Source organism: Haliaeetus albicilla, chromosome 2, assembly GCF_947461875.1.
Source record: "Haliaeetus albicilla chromosome 2, bHalAlb1.1, whole genome shotgun sequence".
Classification (NCBI taxonomy): Eukaryota; Metazoa; Chordata; class Aves; order Accipitriformes; family Accipitridae; genus Haliaeetus; species Haliaeetus albicilla.
Window position 1 is genome coordinate 727,325 of NC_091484.1, and position 16,555 is coordinate 743,879.

The window sequence follows — 16,555 nt, forward strand, 5'->3', positions numbered from 1 at the left end:
CTGTCATAGGCTGGAGAAAGCCTTTTTTTCTACAGCTCATTGGTGAACGGTGTGCTGTGAGGATTGCTCACTTAGAGTCCTAGCCCATCTGCTCCAGCGTGTAGGTCTCTGGTCCAGCAAGAAGGTCACATTCCTCCTGGTGGTGCTTTGTGAGGCGGAGGTGGGCTTTGCTTTGAACGAGTCTCTACCTGGGTGACCATCCAGAGAACCTTTTAGGTCTGTGAAGCTCTGGTGCCCTTTCTCAAGAGCACCTGCTCATTACTGGCCTGTTTCTGCTCAAACTGCAGCCTTAGACACCCAAGGAGGGACCTAGCAGGGCTCTGATCACCTGGGGCAGCCCCAAGGGGTGTGCAGTGCCTCAGTTCTTGCTGTGCTCCTCTTAGAGACGCAGACTTTCAAATAGACTTGGCCAAAATGTGCTACCTGTGTAGGAGACTCAGCTACCAGGGATTTCTGCCAATTATGGTGGATTTTTCTGAGCGGCGCTGCATCCTAGCAAAGCATATTTGCTTCCTGTTTGGGGGATGAGGCTGTGCAACATTCAGCTTCAGGTTCCTGAATTTCTGTGGTATCAAGATTCCTTCCTTTCTCCCCAGTGTGTTTGCTCAGGAATTTCTGGAGAGCAGGAGGGTATGAGGCTGGAGCCTCTTCTTCCACGTGCCAGAAAAGCCTGTGTTTAGGCAGGACAGTATTGCTCACGTGGTGGCGGTTGATGGTGATGACAGTGCATTTGGGAGTGATGTGTGCTGGTGTGGTGCTCTGGCTGTGGCATCGATGCTACAGGGGCAAGTCTGGTAGCCTGGGTGGCTGAGGAGTGCAGATGCAGAGCAGTGGATTTTGGCAGGGTGTTGTTGCAGAAATAATTTTCTTATCCATTATACTATCTTGTTTCTAATTCCTATTTAATGAGCTCCTCTGAAAATAGGAAAATCATTGTAACAGTTTTCTTAAGTGTGAAAGATCAGTCTGAAATTGGCATTAAAGAGACTAATTACTCTCATTCTTCCACCTTTCTGACAGCTGTTTAGTGCTGCAGACCTTGTCCTGAAGTGCCAAGGAAGCCACTTGCCTCTTCAGGCTGCTTTTGGCCTAAGGTACCTGCAACAGAAAGTTGGTGCCTGCTTCTAATCTGGGCCGTGCACAACTTGATCATCATGTTACACGGGAAAAATACTGCTAAAGCTGCAGGTGTGAGACCTGTGGTGCAACTCCCCCAGGTCTTGCCCTGCTTTTCACTGCTCTCTTGTCCTCCCTCATGACCTCCCCACTTCAGTGTGGGTCATCCTATGCTGACTTGGTCTTAGTCTCAAAATGACAGTGTGCTGCCACAGGGAGAGACTTCCTTGATCTCACACACTCTGTAAAGAGGGATAACACGCCTCCTATCATGAGGACTGAGAGATTTCCAGGAACAAAATTGCCAAATGTATAGGGAAGAAGAGTGAGCAGCAGCAAGACCTTCCTGAAAGTGACATGTGCCTGCCATAGTATTTATTTAACCAGAGGACTGAGTCTGAGCCTGACCTTGAACCCTGAGCAGCAAATTGAAGGAAGTTTCTTTGAACCCTTCTGGCTCAGTAGAATACCCACTTGTTATTCTCTGTAGGAATTTGGGGAGACTTTCATGAGAGGTGGAATGTTGCAGACAAGAAGCTGTGAACATCTTCAATTTTCCATTTAATCACACAATATTGAATGATAAATAATTCATGCATCTGCCAAACATTTGCTTAAAAGAACCCAATTCCCTCCACATTTGTCAAAGTGTAAGAATTCCATTTTGTTTTGTTTTGTTTTTTTTTAATTTTAATCTATCCTTTGACTCCTATCCAGATGCCTACTTGTCTGGGCTATCAACTTTGATTCCACTCGCCCGGTTTTGGGCAGTCCGGTGCTCGAGCCTTTCCTTTCTTGTCACTTCTGCTGGCCTCTGAGGCCCAAAGAAGTGGCAGCTTGCAAGAGGGGGAGTGACGGTGGTCCCTGTGCATCCTTGGGCTGTGCCACGGGGACCAGCGCTGGTGGTCATGGTGGAGGCTTGTGGGTGTTCTCTGCCCTGCTGTGTGGGAGCATTTCTGGCTCCTCATGAGGTAGTGGGGCATAAAGGATGCGAGGTTGTTGGGAATGCAATTTCTGACTGTACAGGGCGTTTGTCAGGGGATGACTTTCAGATGCGGCTATCTATCCAGATCGTGAAATTAAAGACTTGCTCTGAGCTCTGGAGCTTTTTCTCCACAGCAGGAAGAGAACTCTGTCCACCCCAGCAGTTGTGACAGAGATGCTGTGGTGGCTGCAGACATCTTCCCCGTAATCAGCACCGCTCACCCTTGGCCTGTGGGGGCAAAGGATCTCTGATGCTTGCTCTGCCAGTGGTGCCAAGCCTAGAGCAAAGCTGTGCTGCAGGCAGGCATTGGAGGAGCAGCAATGTCGCCTTGTCCTTCTGCCCAGCTAGAGATAGGGTCTCCTTTATGTGCTCTCTTTCAGCTTCACCTGGGTGTTAATGCCAATTTGGCACTGACTTTCAGTTCCTGTTTGGCCAGTCCCCTGGCTCAGTCCAGTTCTTCAGAAGTTTCTCGCAATAGCCTTGACTAAGATAATCTCCTGTCACTTATGGATTTTGCTTCCTACATGGGGTCCCTTGTCATTTTCTGCCAGGTCATGGCTGAACTCATTGCTTGTTTTTTCCCTTTCAGTTTTTGTATCAGCTTTGGATTTGTGGCGATGGGTCTTCTCTTTTTTTGTTTGGTTGGTTTTTTTGTGTCTCCTGTCTCATTTTTTTGTCTCCCCTCAGCTGTTGAGAACTCTGATTCTTCTGCCTCTGTTAATGATTCTGTTCACAAGCCTTTGAGAAGCTGGACAGATATGTCGTGTTTCCTTTCTCTGCTGAAGCAATTGGTGGGTCCTAGCATGCACAGTGCTTAGCAGCGTACAGCTTTCTTATGCAAAGGAAAGACTAGCCGTGCCCTGTCAGATCTGAGTGCTCAAGTGCTTTGTTTTGCTTTTTTGCTAGCACTTCAGGCAGTTTGTCAGGTTCCCAGGAAAGAGTGACTCGTCTGCTATCCCTTGAATCATCCCTTGGGATCAGCCTTCTCTCTCCCATTGGGTCAGAGATGCCAGCACTCCTGATGTGTGGGGCTCAGTGGGATGGCAGCAGGGGTTTGTGCTGCAGGTGTTTTGCTCTATGCCAGTGTGTGTCCAGCTGTGCCAGTGCTGATGGGTGTACCCTGAGCTGCTGGATACCCAGGCTTCAGTACTGCATCAAATTGGCAGAGAGGGATGAAGAGGCCAGTGCCTGCTGGTGCAGTGCTGTCGCTCGGGTGTCAGAGGTTCTGCCTCTGGACCTGACTGGGGATCCGTGAGGCTGGGGAGACTTCCCTTCTGGGAAGCAGGAGGGAAACGCCTTCTGCTAGTGCTCCTTTGAAGCTGTGCTGAGTGTTGCATGCATAACTGCAGCAAGCAGGATCCTGAGGGGAGCAACGGGAATGTCCAAGGAGCAGGAGGGACTAGTGTGGGGCTAGCAGAGCTGGTGTGTAATGGATGGGCTGTGCAAGCACTTGCAGTCCCTGTGCTGAACTGCAGGAAGGGACCTGGTGTGTTCAAGGGCTCAGAGGGTGAAAGCTGGAAAGGGGAAACCACAAATGGCATAGAGCAGTGGCTGCTGTCTCTGGGGTCACGCAGTTCCTAGGCTCTGGACGTGGACAGCAATCCTCTCTGGGGCTGTGATTTCTCCCATCTATCTTACTTGCCCTCTTGGCACTCAGAGGCAGAGTTTGTGCAAGCTCAGCTGGGACAGCAGTTTGTCCTGGAGGCTGATTGTTCTGCCTGGTTAGTCAGAGCCTCCTGAGACCTGTGGTCAGCTGGCTCCTTGTCTGGGGATTGGTGCAGATGTGCTGGCTTTGCTGGTGCAGCTTGCTTTGCCCGATGTGACTAGCTGCGCTGCAGCCTGCAGAGGTGTTAGGTGCAGAGTGGCTCCATGCTTTCTGTTCCTTCTTGGCTTGGAGGTGGTTTCTCCCAGGCCTGGCAGAGGGAATAGCGTATGTATTCAGGGCCACAGGAAGATGCCTTTGCTTCCACCTCCCCTCAGAGATTGTTTTTAAAGGCAAATTAAAAGTATTGTGTTCACGTAGACAAGGCATGAAAATTCCATATTTGGAAAAGAATTGCTGCAGAGCGAGACCGTTATGGCTGTAAAACCCTCTTCCCTAAGGCATGCTTTGAGATTTTCTTTGCAATTAAAATTTCTTTGAAACTTGGACCAAAGAAGATTTGGAGGAAAAAATCTCCTGAACTTTGAAAATACTTTTTTCTAAACAATGCTTGTGTGAGAGCTTTAACAAATACTGTTCCTCCCAGTGTGTCTGATAGCAGAAAGTAACTGAACATGAGAAGTCAAAAGGTTGTGAATAGCTCCTGCTCTGACAGTTGTTATACTCTTCTATTAGAATTTCTCAAGGCAGCATCAAAGGGGACAATAATTAAACTTAAAGCGACTTAAAAAGAAGGGATAAAATGGATGTTTAGTCATACAGTCCTGAGCATTGTGTAGGTAGAAATTCCTCTGGAAAAACTTTACCTGGACTGTGCGCAAGTTTATCTGAGGAGAAAAGCAGAGGAAGAAGTCCCCTGCTGGGAGAGTAATTCCAAGGAAACAGAAAGAAGAAACCCAGAGATTTACTTCAAGAACAAGCATGACTAAACTTTTACTAAGTATAATGGGCTTTCTGCCCTGTCGTCAAAGCTGAGGCTAGGGTGACATTAGTGAGAAAACTTGATTTTATCATTATCTGCCTGTCTTCTGTGCTCTGTATCAGGGCTGAAGACTTGCTGAAAGGCAGATTGCTATCAAACATTGCTTTGCACAGTCTGGACCTGCACTTGGGATGTGTTCATCCAGTAACTGTGGTTACACAAGCCTTTCACTGCATAAGTAAAAATAAAAGTAATTTAAATATCCTCTTTAAAAGCCTCTACAGTTTTGAATCCCTTGGCCACTTATCACCAGCATTTGTACACACTGTGATGCTATGTGCCATCCATATCAATATCTCTAGCCCTCTCTCACTTGATTGGCAAAATGCATTTCAGCAGAGGAATGCTATGGGGTTTCCAGAGCTTGCAGTGGCGAAAATCTGTCTAGCTTGCAGTTGCTCTCTGTAGCATCACGGTTTTCTGACACGTTGTCCAGCTTTCTTTTATCTGAATGTTGGGCCTTAAATGCCACATCGCTGATGGGATCTGCTATGGAATGGGAACTTGCAGTGCAGTGGCTATGATGGTAATCTGTCTTGATGTGAGCGGGCATCCCGCACCTTTGCTCTCGCCAGTGCTAACGTCCCTTACAGAATTAGCAGTGCGTGTTAACGTATTCCAGCCAAAGGCACTTGTTTGTGGTGGCTGTGGGTACTGCAGTGGTGCAGAGGGAATTGGAGCAGCAGCCAGGTTGTGGTGTTGGTCCCTAGTGTTTTAAATCTGCAGAGCATTCCCTGTATGCCTGGGGGCTGGATGCCCTGACTGTTCCATTGCCCAGCTAAAAGGGGTAATCATAAAATGCCTCTTGGATGCAAGGAAGGAGCTGTGAGAAGTTATGGGGATATAGGTGGGTGTTTGGCTGTGGTGCAGTGGTCCAGTGTTGGTGTGGTACTGAGGCATGTTGTCAGAGGCAGCCTGTGGGAGGTTGGATGCCTGCATGGGATGCTGGATGCCTGCATGTGATATATTTGCCGTGTGGCCTAGTCTGGAGTTGATAGTATCTTATGTCCAGCAAGATTGCCTCCTCCCTCGTCTCTAGATTTCAAGGAGAAGTTCATAAAAGAAAAAAAAGTATCTTTGCCTTGTCTTGTCTTACAATATACAGTAGAGAAAGTGAGCTCCAGAGAGCCTGAGTTCATGTCTTAGCCCTAGGCCTGGAGATTATGAACCATCTTCAAGGTTTGCAGCAGCCTTGCCATGCTTGTATTACCTCCATACAACAGATACTGGAAGCATGCTCTAGCCAGCCTGTTCCTTTTCCCAGGAAGGGGAGCATTAAGTGGATTTGAATTCTGTTTAACAGGAGGAGACGTGGTTACACACCATGTGCTGCATTGTAGGCAGTATTAGAGAAGAATTGCTGTTGAAGTAATTACAGGCTTTTTGCTGCCCCGTTTCGCAGCAAGGTCTGTCTGAAGCTGGGCTGTCATGCCGCCCACGCTCTTGGGTGCGAGGCAGGTGGGCTCCCTGTGGATGCAGACTCTGAGCTGGCGCTAGCGTGGTCCCTAGAGCTGCTGTTTTGCTTGCACGTGGCCTCAGCTGTTCCCTTACGGCTGATGCAGCTGGCACGTGTGGATGGTGCTGGACCCAGTGTTTACCCTCTGAGCTCTCGGGTAAAGGCACATTGGGGTCAGGAGGTGCTAGGCAGAGAACGGAGGGGCCTGGCTGATGCTAGAGGTCTGCCCTGCTATTCGGAGAGGGTCTCCAGGTAGACTTGCATGTTTGGGGAAGGAGCTGGTGTGAAGCTGTGCTCTTCTTGCTGCTCCAACAGCAAGGCATGTCTGGCTGCTTGCTGGGGAGCCTAGCAGGAGCTTTTGTCCATCTGACTGCTGTCCTGGGTCGTCTCCAAAGATGCTGTAGTCCTGCCTGTTGGAAGCAGCACTGCTAACTGCTGACAAGGTTGTGTCATACATCTCCAACCTGCCTCTTGCATCTCCCCGTGCTCTTCTCTCCACCCTCCCTGTGTAGTAGCTACACTCAGTGCCAAAGCTGACAGAACAGTGCTGGACCAACGTGGCTTCCTCATGACTGCGGTGAGAGATACCAGCTCCAGACCAACGAGGCAGACCTTGGGATGCAAGCACGCCACAGCTCTTCCCCAGCCCCCTTTGTCATTGCGTGGTCTGCCCTTGGGAAGCCAGGGGAGAGCGCAGTGTGAGGAGCAACTGTCCAGCAGCATGAGTCCACAAGCTCCCAGTTTTCATCTGTGAGGTTGGGCTTCTGCATGCAAGTGCTGGAAGCAACTGCTAGCCCCTCCCTGGAGGCCATCCCTATTGTGCTGCTGTCTGCTCCTTCCTTGTCTTTGTTGGATAATGGGGCTGGAGCGGGGTAACTGGTACTCCCAGTTTGAACTCATTCTGCAGATAGCTAACTGAGCAATGAGGGCCATGTCCAGGACCATGGGGGTCATGACTGAGCCATTGTCTCTGGGCAGTGACCTTCCTGCTGCAGCCTCCATTTCCTTGTGTCCTTTGGGGTGTGAGTATGCCATGGAAAAGCAGGAGAAGGTCCAAGCTTTAGGGAGCTCGTGTCTTATGCTTGGTATGCCTTCTGTGGGTCTGCCTTCCCAAGGGTGGCACAAGCAGTGCCTTACTCTTGCCTTACTCCTCAGCAGCTTTTGTAGCATCCTTGTGGCCATTCTGAACAGATGGAGCAGTCCTGATACTCATGCAGGTAGTTCATGCGACTCTGCTGGGAGGTGCTAAGAAGCCAAGGCAGTGCATCCAGGCCTGCATTAGCTCAGGTGGCAAGCTGGGGTTGACAAGGGAGAGCTCTCCTTCTGCTCTGTTGCATCTTTTGTAGCTGATGGGGAGCTCTGCATTTTCTGCTGATTATAAGGGCTTGTCTCAGAGGAACAGTACTGGTGTGGCAGTCCTCCCAATAGACCTGCAGGCACAGGGAGCGCTGCATGAGCTCCCAGGGTGCTCGTCTGGCCTCTGGTTGGGTTCACCCCTCCCTGGGCTCCTGGAGTACCACTGCCCTGACTCTGGGACTGCAGCAGTGTTGGGCAATAGTACAGTCTGGAGGTATAGGACTGTAACGTATTGGGCAGTGCTATCTTTGTGTGCTGTTGCCTGCGTCTTCCCCCTCCCCCTGCCTGCTTTCCCCTGCATCAGCCTGCATTTGTAAAATGAAATAAATATTGACACGGATGGGATGCTATTCAATTTGTCCTGATCACTGGGCTGCAGTGAGTTCTGACAGAGCACAGTGTAAAACATAAGCTCAGGATGTAATTTCTACTGTCAACATGATGTACAGTATGGCTGTGCCAAACACACACCGACAAACTGCACAAGCTCTTGGGGGGGGGGGGGGGGGCGAGTTGTACTGATAATTGGGAAGTGGGGATGACAGCCACAGGAGAGAGGGCATTACCCTGGACCTGGGGTCGTGTGAGAGTCTGGGGCTTCATTGCATGCATGAAAGCCTGCCTGGCACAGCAAGTACCTGGGCACTCTGCCATGTGGGTGCATGCGTGCTGTGTACCTGCAGCAGCATGCTGCTGCCTGCTTGGGATGCTGTGCTGCAGGCTGGTTCTGGCTGCAACGGCAGCAGCTCCCACTAGTTATTTATGGCTCTGCTGCTCACGTGTGGCAGAGAGAAGTGGCGCTTCCAGCTGTTGCTGAAAGGTCTTCAATAACACAGGGAAATAAACGTTGTGCTAGTCTTGGTTCCTGTGCACGGGACATTCTGTGGTACTGTGCAGCCCTGGGGTACTTTGAACCCTGCTGCAGCGTGTGCAGGCTGCTGCAAGGGCACAAGCAGGGCTTGGGTGGGGCTCTTGGGTCTGCTGCCTCTGGAAGAGGTCTGTGATGTGACAGCCAGAAACTGTGCACACCGAGATGAGACATGACGCTGACCCTAGCTGTGGCCTGAGTCTGTGACAGAAGAGAAACAGGCTGAGAATTTATGGGTGGAGAAGAATCCGGTTTGTGGCAATGAACCTTGCCACAGATGTGTCTCTGGGTCGGTGTTTCTAGGTGGCTCTGGGTACTAAAGGCTGGAGCTCGCAATAGGTTGTATGGATGGGCTTTGCAGTCTGGGACCTGAGTGAGAGGTGCATCGAGGCAAACTGGGTTACACCACCTCCATTGCTGCCCACAGAGCCAGAGCATGCAAACAGCTCAGCTGAGCATAGCTGAACTTTGGACATGCGAGACAGCCACCAGCAAACCACATCAGTCCGGATGTAGCAGTAAGATGAGAAATCTGTTAAATGTAAAAAGCAGCACAATGTCTGAGACTCTAAACACAAGGTTGTGGTTCCCACAGCAACGGCAGCCCAGCCCATGCGTGCTCAGCGGGACTCTCCTTTCCGTGGCAGTAGCTGCTCTGTGGAGTGCTCAGATGCAACAGGACTGAGCAAGTTGCCTTGGGAACTGTGGGCCAGCTTGCCTGCCAGCCCGGGAGCAGCTCTGCTGGAGCTGTGCTCGCCCACTGCGGCATCTTTTGCCCTTGCTTCCTCTTCTCTACCTTGCTTTAGTGTGTGCATTTAAATTGTTGCTTTTACCGGTTTATTGATACTGTCTAGGGTTTAGCTGCTTCCGTTTGTATGCTGTAACTCTAGCAAGACTGAAAGAGGCGGCACGGTGCCTGTCCATCCCTGCCTGCACGTAGGGCTAGCTCCAGTATGTGGCTTGGGTAGTCAGGTCATGGAGGAAGTCGGCAGCTTGCAGCTGCCACTCACGTGAAATGGTGCGATGAGGGGAATGCGGATGGCTCCTACTGCCCTCACGGAGCCAGTGTCAGTGCTGTCTGCCAGCTGCGTGCCCTGAGCACTGTGTGCTGGGGACAGCCAGGGCGATGTGCTGCCATCCTGCCAGCTTGGTCAGGGCCCTTGGATGCTGATGTTACCTGTAGTGCCTGGACTTGCACCATTGGGCTGGCCTTTCTTTCAGCCTCCCTACGTGTTCAGGAGGTCTTCAGTGGTTGCAGAACTGCTCTTTGGCAGTGGCATTGCTGCCTTGTCAGGTTGCTGGCAGGGCTTTATAAACCAGCGTGGAGTAGCCTGGATGGCAAGGAGAGGGTGCCAGGGTGGGCAGAGTGGGAGACGTCAGCAGCTGGTGACTGCCTCTCCCCAAGGCTCTGCTTATGTGGTAGTCCTTGAGAACATGTGCAAATGGACTATTTGTTAAGTTCTCTTTCCAGCAGTTGCATTTACCAGGTACAACCCATTTGTACTCAGACTTTGGACAAATGTGGAGGCATTGCCTGCAAAAGTGCTGCAGAGTGGCAAGGGCAGAGATGCTGGATAGGATGTTCTTCCCACAATTACTGTTTGCGCTGGATGCTGGCCTGAAGCTCTTGCTCTGGCACCGCTCGTGCTGTTCAGTTTATTGACATCTGTCACTAGCTGGGGAACTTACTCCAAATATCCGCAAATTTCCCAGATGTGAGAAATTGGAGAGATGCTGTTTGTGGCAGTGGTGCACTATATCTTGTTACACATATCTTCTATATATCTATGTAAGCATGATAAAACAGGTTTGTACGTGTCCTGTTATTGTCATCGTGAGTGTCTTGCTCTGAAGTCTGCTGCAGGTGGGGCAGCCTCAGCTCTGCTGCTCCAGAGCAAGGTCCTTTTATATCTGTGTTTGATCAATGAAGGCTGCAGTTACCTTACCCTGTGAGATTCCTGACAGTGGGAAGGAACAACTCAGTCTGTCACCCATCTACAGGTCATCTCGCTCCCCTAGGTACAGTCCCTGATGTTAAATATTTTGATGTTTGATGGTAGGGGTTCTCACCAGATTGGCAAGAGTAGCTGGCCCTTCAGGAGCGGTGGCAGGAACGGCTTCTGTGTGGGGAGGCCTGACTGCAAGAGGGAGTCATGCTATTGCCAACGACCTTACATGGTTGGTGCGGAGATGTCTTAATGACAAACGGTCTGGCAGAGAAGAGGGGTGGGCATGAATGTTAGTGCTTCTGTACCGTGATTGCTAACATAAAAATATACTGGAGACCCTGTGTTCCTTAGAGCATGAAGTGCACAGGACTTGCACACGTGACAGCTGACGTGCATGTGTGCATGGAATATAGCACGTGTATATTGAGGGGAAAACATAAGTGTACACCCAAATGAGGGACAAATGTGGACAAAAGAGGGTGCCAGTGTGTATGGGTGCAGTTAGCTGTGCATGGGATGGAACATGAGTGCGAGCCCTTGTGTGTGAATAGATTTGTGCATGTTGCATGATGCACTACTTGTGAACCATAGGCAGTGTGGAATGATGCCTGGCACTAATGCCCCGTGTTTCTCAGTAAGTGTTTGTCCAGACAGGCAAATGCAGAAATGACAGTGCAGCTCACTGGATACTTTGGGAAACTGCCGTGTTGGTGCAGTCACACTAGGGGAATGGCAAGTGCAGGGAAGAGCTAGGGAAATACTTGCGAGCTGCCCCTGCTCTGAACTGCTGGGGCTGTTTAGAATCATGCTGGGGGCTGTGCAGAGCACAGTCCAGCTCCCCTTCTATAGAGAGTAGATGGATATCTAGTCCAGGATCGTCCTCCTTTCCATTCATCCTCTTTCTCCCTCCTATTTAGAGTAACAGATGACAGGAGATTATTTCTGCAAACTGGTGAAGATGTGCATGTTTCATGAGTAGTTCTGGCTGTGGCTGGTGTCGCAGAGCTCTGGTGGAAACTCAGCATGTTGGTGCAGGGAGAGATGGATGCTGCATACCCATCCCTGTCTCCTGATCAGGCCTCTTCTCCCCAGGTGCTCACTGAATGCAGTCTATCCTTGGCCACAGGTCTCATATCTTTATCTTTAGTGCCTTGCGGGTGGCTTGAAGCTTACTCCAGAGCCCTTTCGTAAACTGTTAGCTTTTAAAGTCAGCCAGGTGGCAAGTCCTAGAACAGATGCTTTTCTCCTAGCCCATGGCTGCAGAAGTGAGATGCCAGGAAAACTTCTGCCAGGAAGACCAGCAGCAGTGGCTGGACAGCCAGCACATCCCACTGTCAGGCACTGGCATCCCCTGGCCTGACTCTTGCCTGTGCATGCAGGACTGGTGCAGTCTGGCCCTCTGCAGGCAGCAGCAGCTGTGCAGTGCCAGGGGTGCTGCCTACACATCTCCCACCAGCACTGGCAGCAATGACCCCCCAGCAGCATACCTCGCTCCCCTTGGCAACCAGGGCAGTGTGGAGAGGAGATGCCTTCGACAGCGGGCCTCCTTGGTCTCGGAGTCCCTGCTGGAGCAAATGTCCATAGTGATGAGAGTGCTGCAGCTTGCTGCCCTCCCTTCTGGGGTACCTGTTCTAGCAGGACCTGCAGGACTGGGCTCTGCTGTGGGGAACCTGGGGCAGGACAGGGTGGGAGATACTGACCAAGGCTGCACGGGGGGGCATGGAGCCCTGCTCTCACACCAGCACTGACACCTTGGCCTTTTCCAGGCTCCTGGGGATGCTGCCAGCTGCCCTGTACCTCCCTGCGTGAGCCAGCAGAGGATGGAAGTGACCGGCATCAGCTGGGCAAAGGACCCTTCGCCAGGTGCTGGGATGTCATCCCCCTGAAGATGGGAGTTACAAACGGGCTTGTGAACTGCACATGCGGCACAGGCGCCTGTGCTGCCAGACCCTTTGCGCAGTAGTCCAGGGCCACCATGGGACAGGCAGACGTTGGCCACAGCAGCTCATCCTGTTAACTCCTCTATGAAACTGCACGTGGAAAAGCTTCCCTTCGCTTCCCGCGAATGACGGTTGTGGGTGCCCGTGCCCTGCACACCGCTGTGGAGCTCCATGCCTGCTGGCAGGGTGGGCGGCAGGCTGTGTGTGACCCCGCTCCCCAGTGAGACCAGCGGCAGCTGAGCACGGAGCCGTGCAGCTCTGTCCCCAGGGACAAATGCCAGCTGCCAGACTCTTCTCCGGAGACCCAGGAACAGCCTGTGAGGCACCAGCACTGGCTGCTCCCGTGCTAGCAGCGGGCAGTCCGGGACGCCTGTTACAGATGTGACTCCAGCCTGCTGGGACAGGAGTGCTCCAGCTGCAGGACACAGCACTCAGCAGGGATGGGGATGCTCTGCATTGACCAGTGAGCCCCACGCTGCTGGTGTGGACTTTCCTCCTCCTCTTCCCTAAAGGATGCTAGTTGCCTATCCAAAAGCTACTGCTCATGCAGTCTCCTAGAGTGCCATGGCGAAGGGTCTGCAGGGCTTCTCGTGGACCATGCTGCTGCTGTTCTGCGCCATCCAGGAGCTGGGGGCCTGGGCCATGCACACTGCAGTGGAGGGTGCTGGCCTAGGGCAGCCAGGGGACCCTGCGCTGCTGGCCAGCGGGCGAGTGAAGCGTGGCTGGGTCTGGAATCAATTCTTTGTGGTGGAGGAGTACACGGGCACGGAGCCGCTGTATGTGGGGAAGGTAAGGTAACCCTGTGTCTCCATGGGGCTGGCCAAGCCAGTGGCAGAGCAGGGCATGCTGGCAGCATGGTCGAGCCTGGTGGGGGAAAGAGGGCCTGCATGAAGGTTGCTCATGGGGGCCTGGTTAGAGAAGTACTCTATGGACTGGGATGGCAGGAGCCCGGGCCCTCCTGGGGGGTTGTGAGGTTAATGTGCTCCCAGAGACTCTAGGGCAGGAGCACGCCAAAATTCACGTCTATGTTCTTCCAGTCATGTGCTGGGTTCCCGTGGTGTTTGGGGAGCGTGCAAGAAGGGGTGCAGCTCTGGGTGTTGTAGAGGCTGTGGGGAAGGCTCAGCCCCATCTCTGTGGGGGAGGACCTGCTGGGCTGGAGCAGATGTGCAGGGCAGGCATCTGCTCGTGCTGGTCCCTGCCATGTCTTGGGAGCCAAAGTACTGCTGTAGCACCAAGGGCCTTGCCGACCCAGCAGTTGCTGCCGTAGGTGCAACCCTGACTTCCCGACGACGGTCCATCCCTGGCCTGTAGCCCTTTCAGTGTGGGGATAACGTGGTGGGTTTTGTTTCGTGGCCCCTCCCTGTGGCTCCCTCCTGGTCCTGGAAGGACTGTGCTCTGTGGGACCCACAGGCTACAGTGGCTGTTGCCGAGCTGATTATCTCTGGAGACGGGGGCTGGCAGAGGAGATGTCCTCTTCTAGCTGTAGCACAGAAATCCTGCTCTTGTTTGTGGCCAGAGCGAGGTTGTTGCAGGATTTATGTATCTCAGGCTGGCCTGCATAGGTGGTGCGGAAGGTGCTTGGTGTGGGTATGCAGGGCTTGGAAGGACCCTAAGGGCCAGCACTGGTGATAGAGCTTTCCTGGGGATTGCCAGGAGCTGTGCCCATCAGGCCGGTACTGTGGGCACTCCTGGGTGCCAGCTGGGAGCCGCACCGTGTTAGTAAGCTGCTCCCACGGCCAGATCCTTGCTGGGCTTTGCAGAGACAGCGGCACCGATGAACTTGCAGGGAGAGGTACTGGGAGGCTTCAGGCTTGTTGTAACCAGCGTATCCTGCTCTGCTGTGAGAAGGTGTGATCATGGTCACTGGAGCACGCTGGTCTCCCTGTGCTGGAAGAGCCCTGATCTCTCTCCGGCAGTCTCCCCTCTCTGCGAGGGGGTGGCTATTCCTGCTGTCCTGGCTCTTGCCATTGCTTGCACGCCCTGTGGAGAGGAGCACCGGCAAACCTGGAGCTGCTGGCAGATAACAGTGCCTTGCTGGGCAGGACTGGGTCTGTCCTTGGGAACTTGCTGTTTTGCTGGTGTGTGACCTCCTGGGGTGCAGGGAGGCTGGATGTGGACCTCTGCTCCCTCCACTCCTGGTGCCCTGAGGCTGAAGGAGCATTTTGCCTTGGGGTTGCTGGGCTTTGTCCTTTTCTGGGAACTGTGGAGGAGATGCCCTGTGGCTCCCACGTGTCAGGAGGATGTGCTATTTGTATACCGATGAAGGCAGTGCTAGCTGTTAGGACCAGTCAAAGGAGTATGCTGCAAGCCAGCTAGAGCTGCTCCTGGGGCATGGGCTCTTCTCAAAGGAAAATGCCCAAGAGCTCATGCAGCAGGGCTGTCTGATGGCCTCAGCCGTCTGGTCATGAGTGTAGAGGAGGCTTGAAAATGGGCTTCTTGGCTAGGGGCCAGCTGGGATTTCAGTGGTGATTTGTGTCCATTTCAGCAGACACTCGAAAGCCGCACTCCTCCGCCACGATGCTCAATGCAGTTACAGCTAATTCACAGCTCCCCTGGGAAGTGACTTGAAGCATCAGGCCCTGTCAAACTCCAGAGGTAGCCTAGCAACCGCCTCATCTCCAAAACGAACCCAGGAACCTACAACTAACCCATTTTACAGCCCCTTTCCACATCACTCACCGCATCACCCAGCCCGCTCAGAATAAACAGCCAGCCTGCACTGAAATCCGTTCCCCAGGAATATTGCTCCCAAGGGCTGAAAGGAACCTGGGGCCAGGCTTTTCCCTGGGGCTGGGACAAGATGGGGTGCCCACCTGGAGCTGCCAGGGCTGGGGTGGCCCCCAGCTGCCCAGGGCAGTGTGCCAGCCCTCCTGGCACAGCCTGTGGGTCCGGGAGCCTTCCCACACGGGGGACCCACGGCTCCCTGTGGTGTAGCTGGGGCTTGCCCTCCGTGGATGCCTCTTACACACCTATGTGTGCTTTTTGAAGGGCCGATACCATTTCCATAAAATCTGGGTTCTCTAGCTAATCCTTCTTCTGAACTGTAATTTCCCCTGAGGCTGCTGTCAGTTTGATGTGGATTTCTTTGGGTTTTTTAAATAGAATTATGGGGTCAGCACTAGTTACAAACTTCTGCATGTGGACAGATCTATTTTAGATAGAGGAGAGGATTAAAGGGAAAAAAGCAGATTTAATTAAGTTGCTAATATTTAAAGAAAATTGATGAACTTGGGCTTTATGAGTTGGAGCAAACAGAGTGCGCCTTTATTACGGGCTAGTTTTTATTTGATTTTCTTTCTTTTCCAGCCCCAGAGTCATTTTTTATTTGTGTATCTGTGCTTTCTGTTTAATCACTTTTAATAAGGAATGTGCACCTCTGTTCACATTTAATTTTGATTTAATTATTAGTAAGTAATTAATGGCTTCGTAAAATTCCTGGTTGTAGCCTTTTAGGACAAGGAAACTATTTTCCTGTTTTAACACACTGAACAGATCAGCCTTTTGTCCACCTTCTGGATGGTCCTGGCTGCTGTGGACCCTCTTGTCCTTGGCTGGAGGAGCTGAGCTGCGGGTGGGGGATTCCCTCTGCTCCTGGGGTGCAGTGCTGTGAGTGGCCCCCCGGGCTGGTGGGAGCTGGGGGGAAGGTGCAGTGGGGCCCCGGGGCTGGCACAGGTCTGCGCTGTGCCAGGGCTGCCCAACTTTGCTTGCCTGCTGTGGCCGGTGGCAATGGGGGTCCCCAAACCTGCGTGGGAGCGTGGTGCTCCCTGAGCCTGCCTGCTATCATGACAAGGCCAGGCAGGAGAGAGCATCCCTGGGACGTGGTCTGGGCCTGTGGCATCTCCCCTCAGATGTCTGTACTCTGTTATCCAGCCCTCCCCCATTAGTTGTTGTTTAGCCAAGCAGCACAGATTTAGCTCTTTTAATCTTCCCTTGTAAATCAATCTCTACAGCCCCTTGAGCCCAGGCTCCATTTTTCTTCCTAGCGTTCCAGTTTGCAGGGATGCTGGTGTCTGCTCCAAGCAGTCAGCGATGAGTAAATATGTAAAGAGGATGTGCTGAGAGCGCAGTGTGGTTCTGGGAAGAGGTGCTGGGTGGTTTATCTCTGGCCTAATTATTAATCATGAGTCTGGTGTTCAGCAGAAAAATGCAGGTTTCTGTTACCTGTGCTGAACAGACCAGGTGCACCTTTCTCGTTCTGAAAAGCTTCATCTCTAGCAGAGTAATAGTGAAGGTTAGGGAG

The 16,555-nt window shown here is 52.3% G+C and overlaps 1 protein-coding gene across 7 annotated transcripts in view; it reads left to right on the forward strand.

Annotated features, from left to right (window-relative positions):
- The window catches only part of CDH22 (cadherin 22), an 88,896-nt gene that overhangs the window by 16,040 nt on the left and 56,301 nt on the right, over positions 1–16,555 (forward strand). For 5 of the 7 annotated variants that reach the window (XM_069800700.1, XM_069800709.1, XM_069800676.1 and 2 more), the window contains exon 2: positions 12,142–13,104. In XM_069800700.1, the coding sequence (XP_069656801.1) occupies positions 12,880–13,104 (225 nt within the window). In that variant the 5' untranslated portion in view covers positions 12,142–12,879. Of the gene's footprint in view, positions 1–11,323; positions 11,468–12,141; positions 13,105–16,555 lie in introns of those variants that run through there. The other 2 variants (XM_069800681.1, XM_069800719.1) reach the window with 2 other exon arrangements.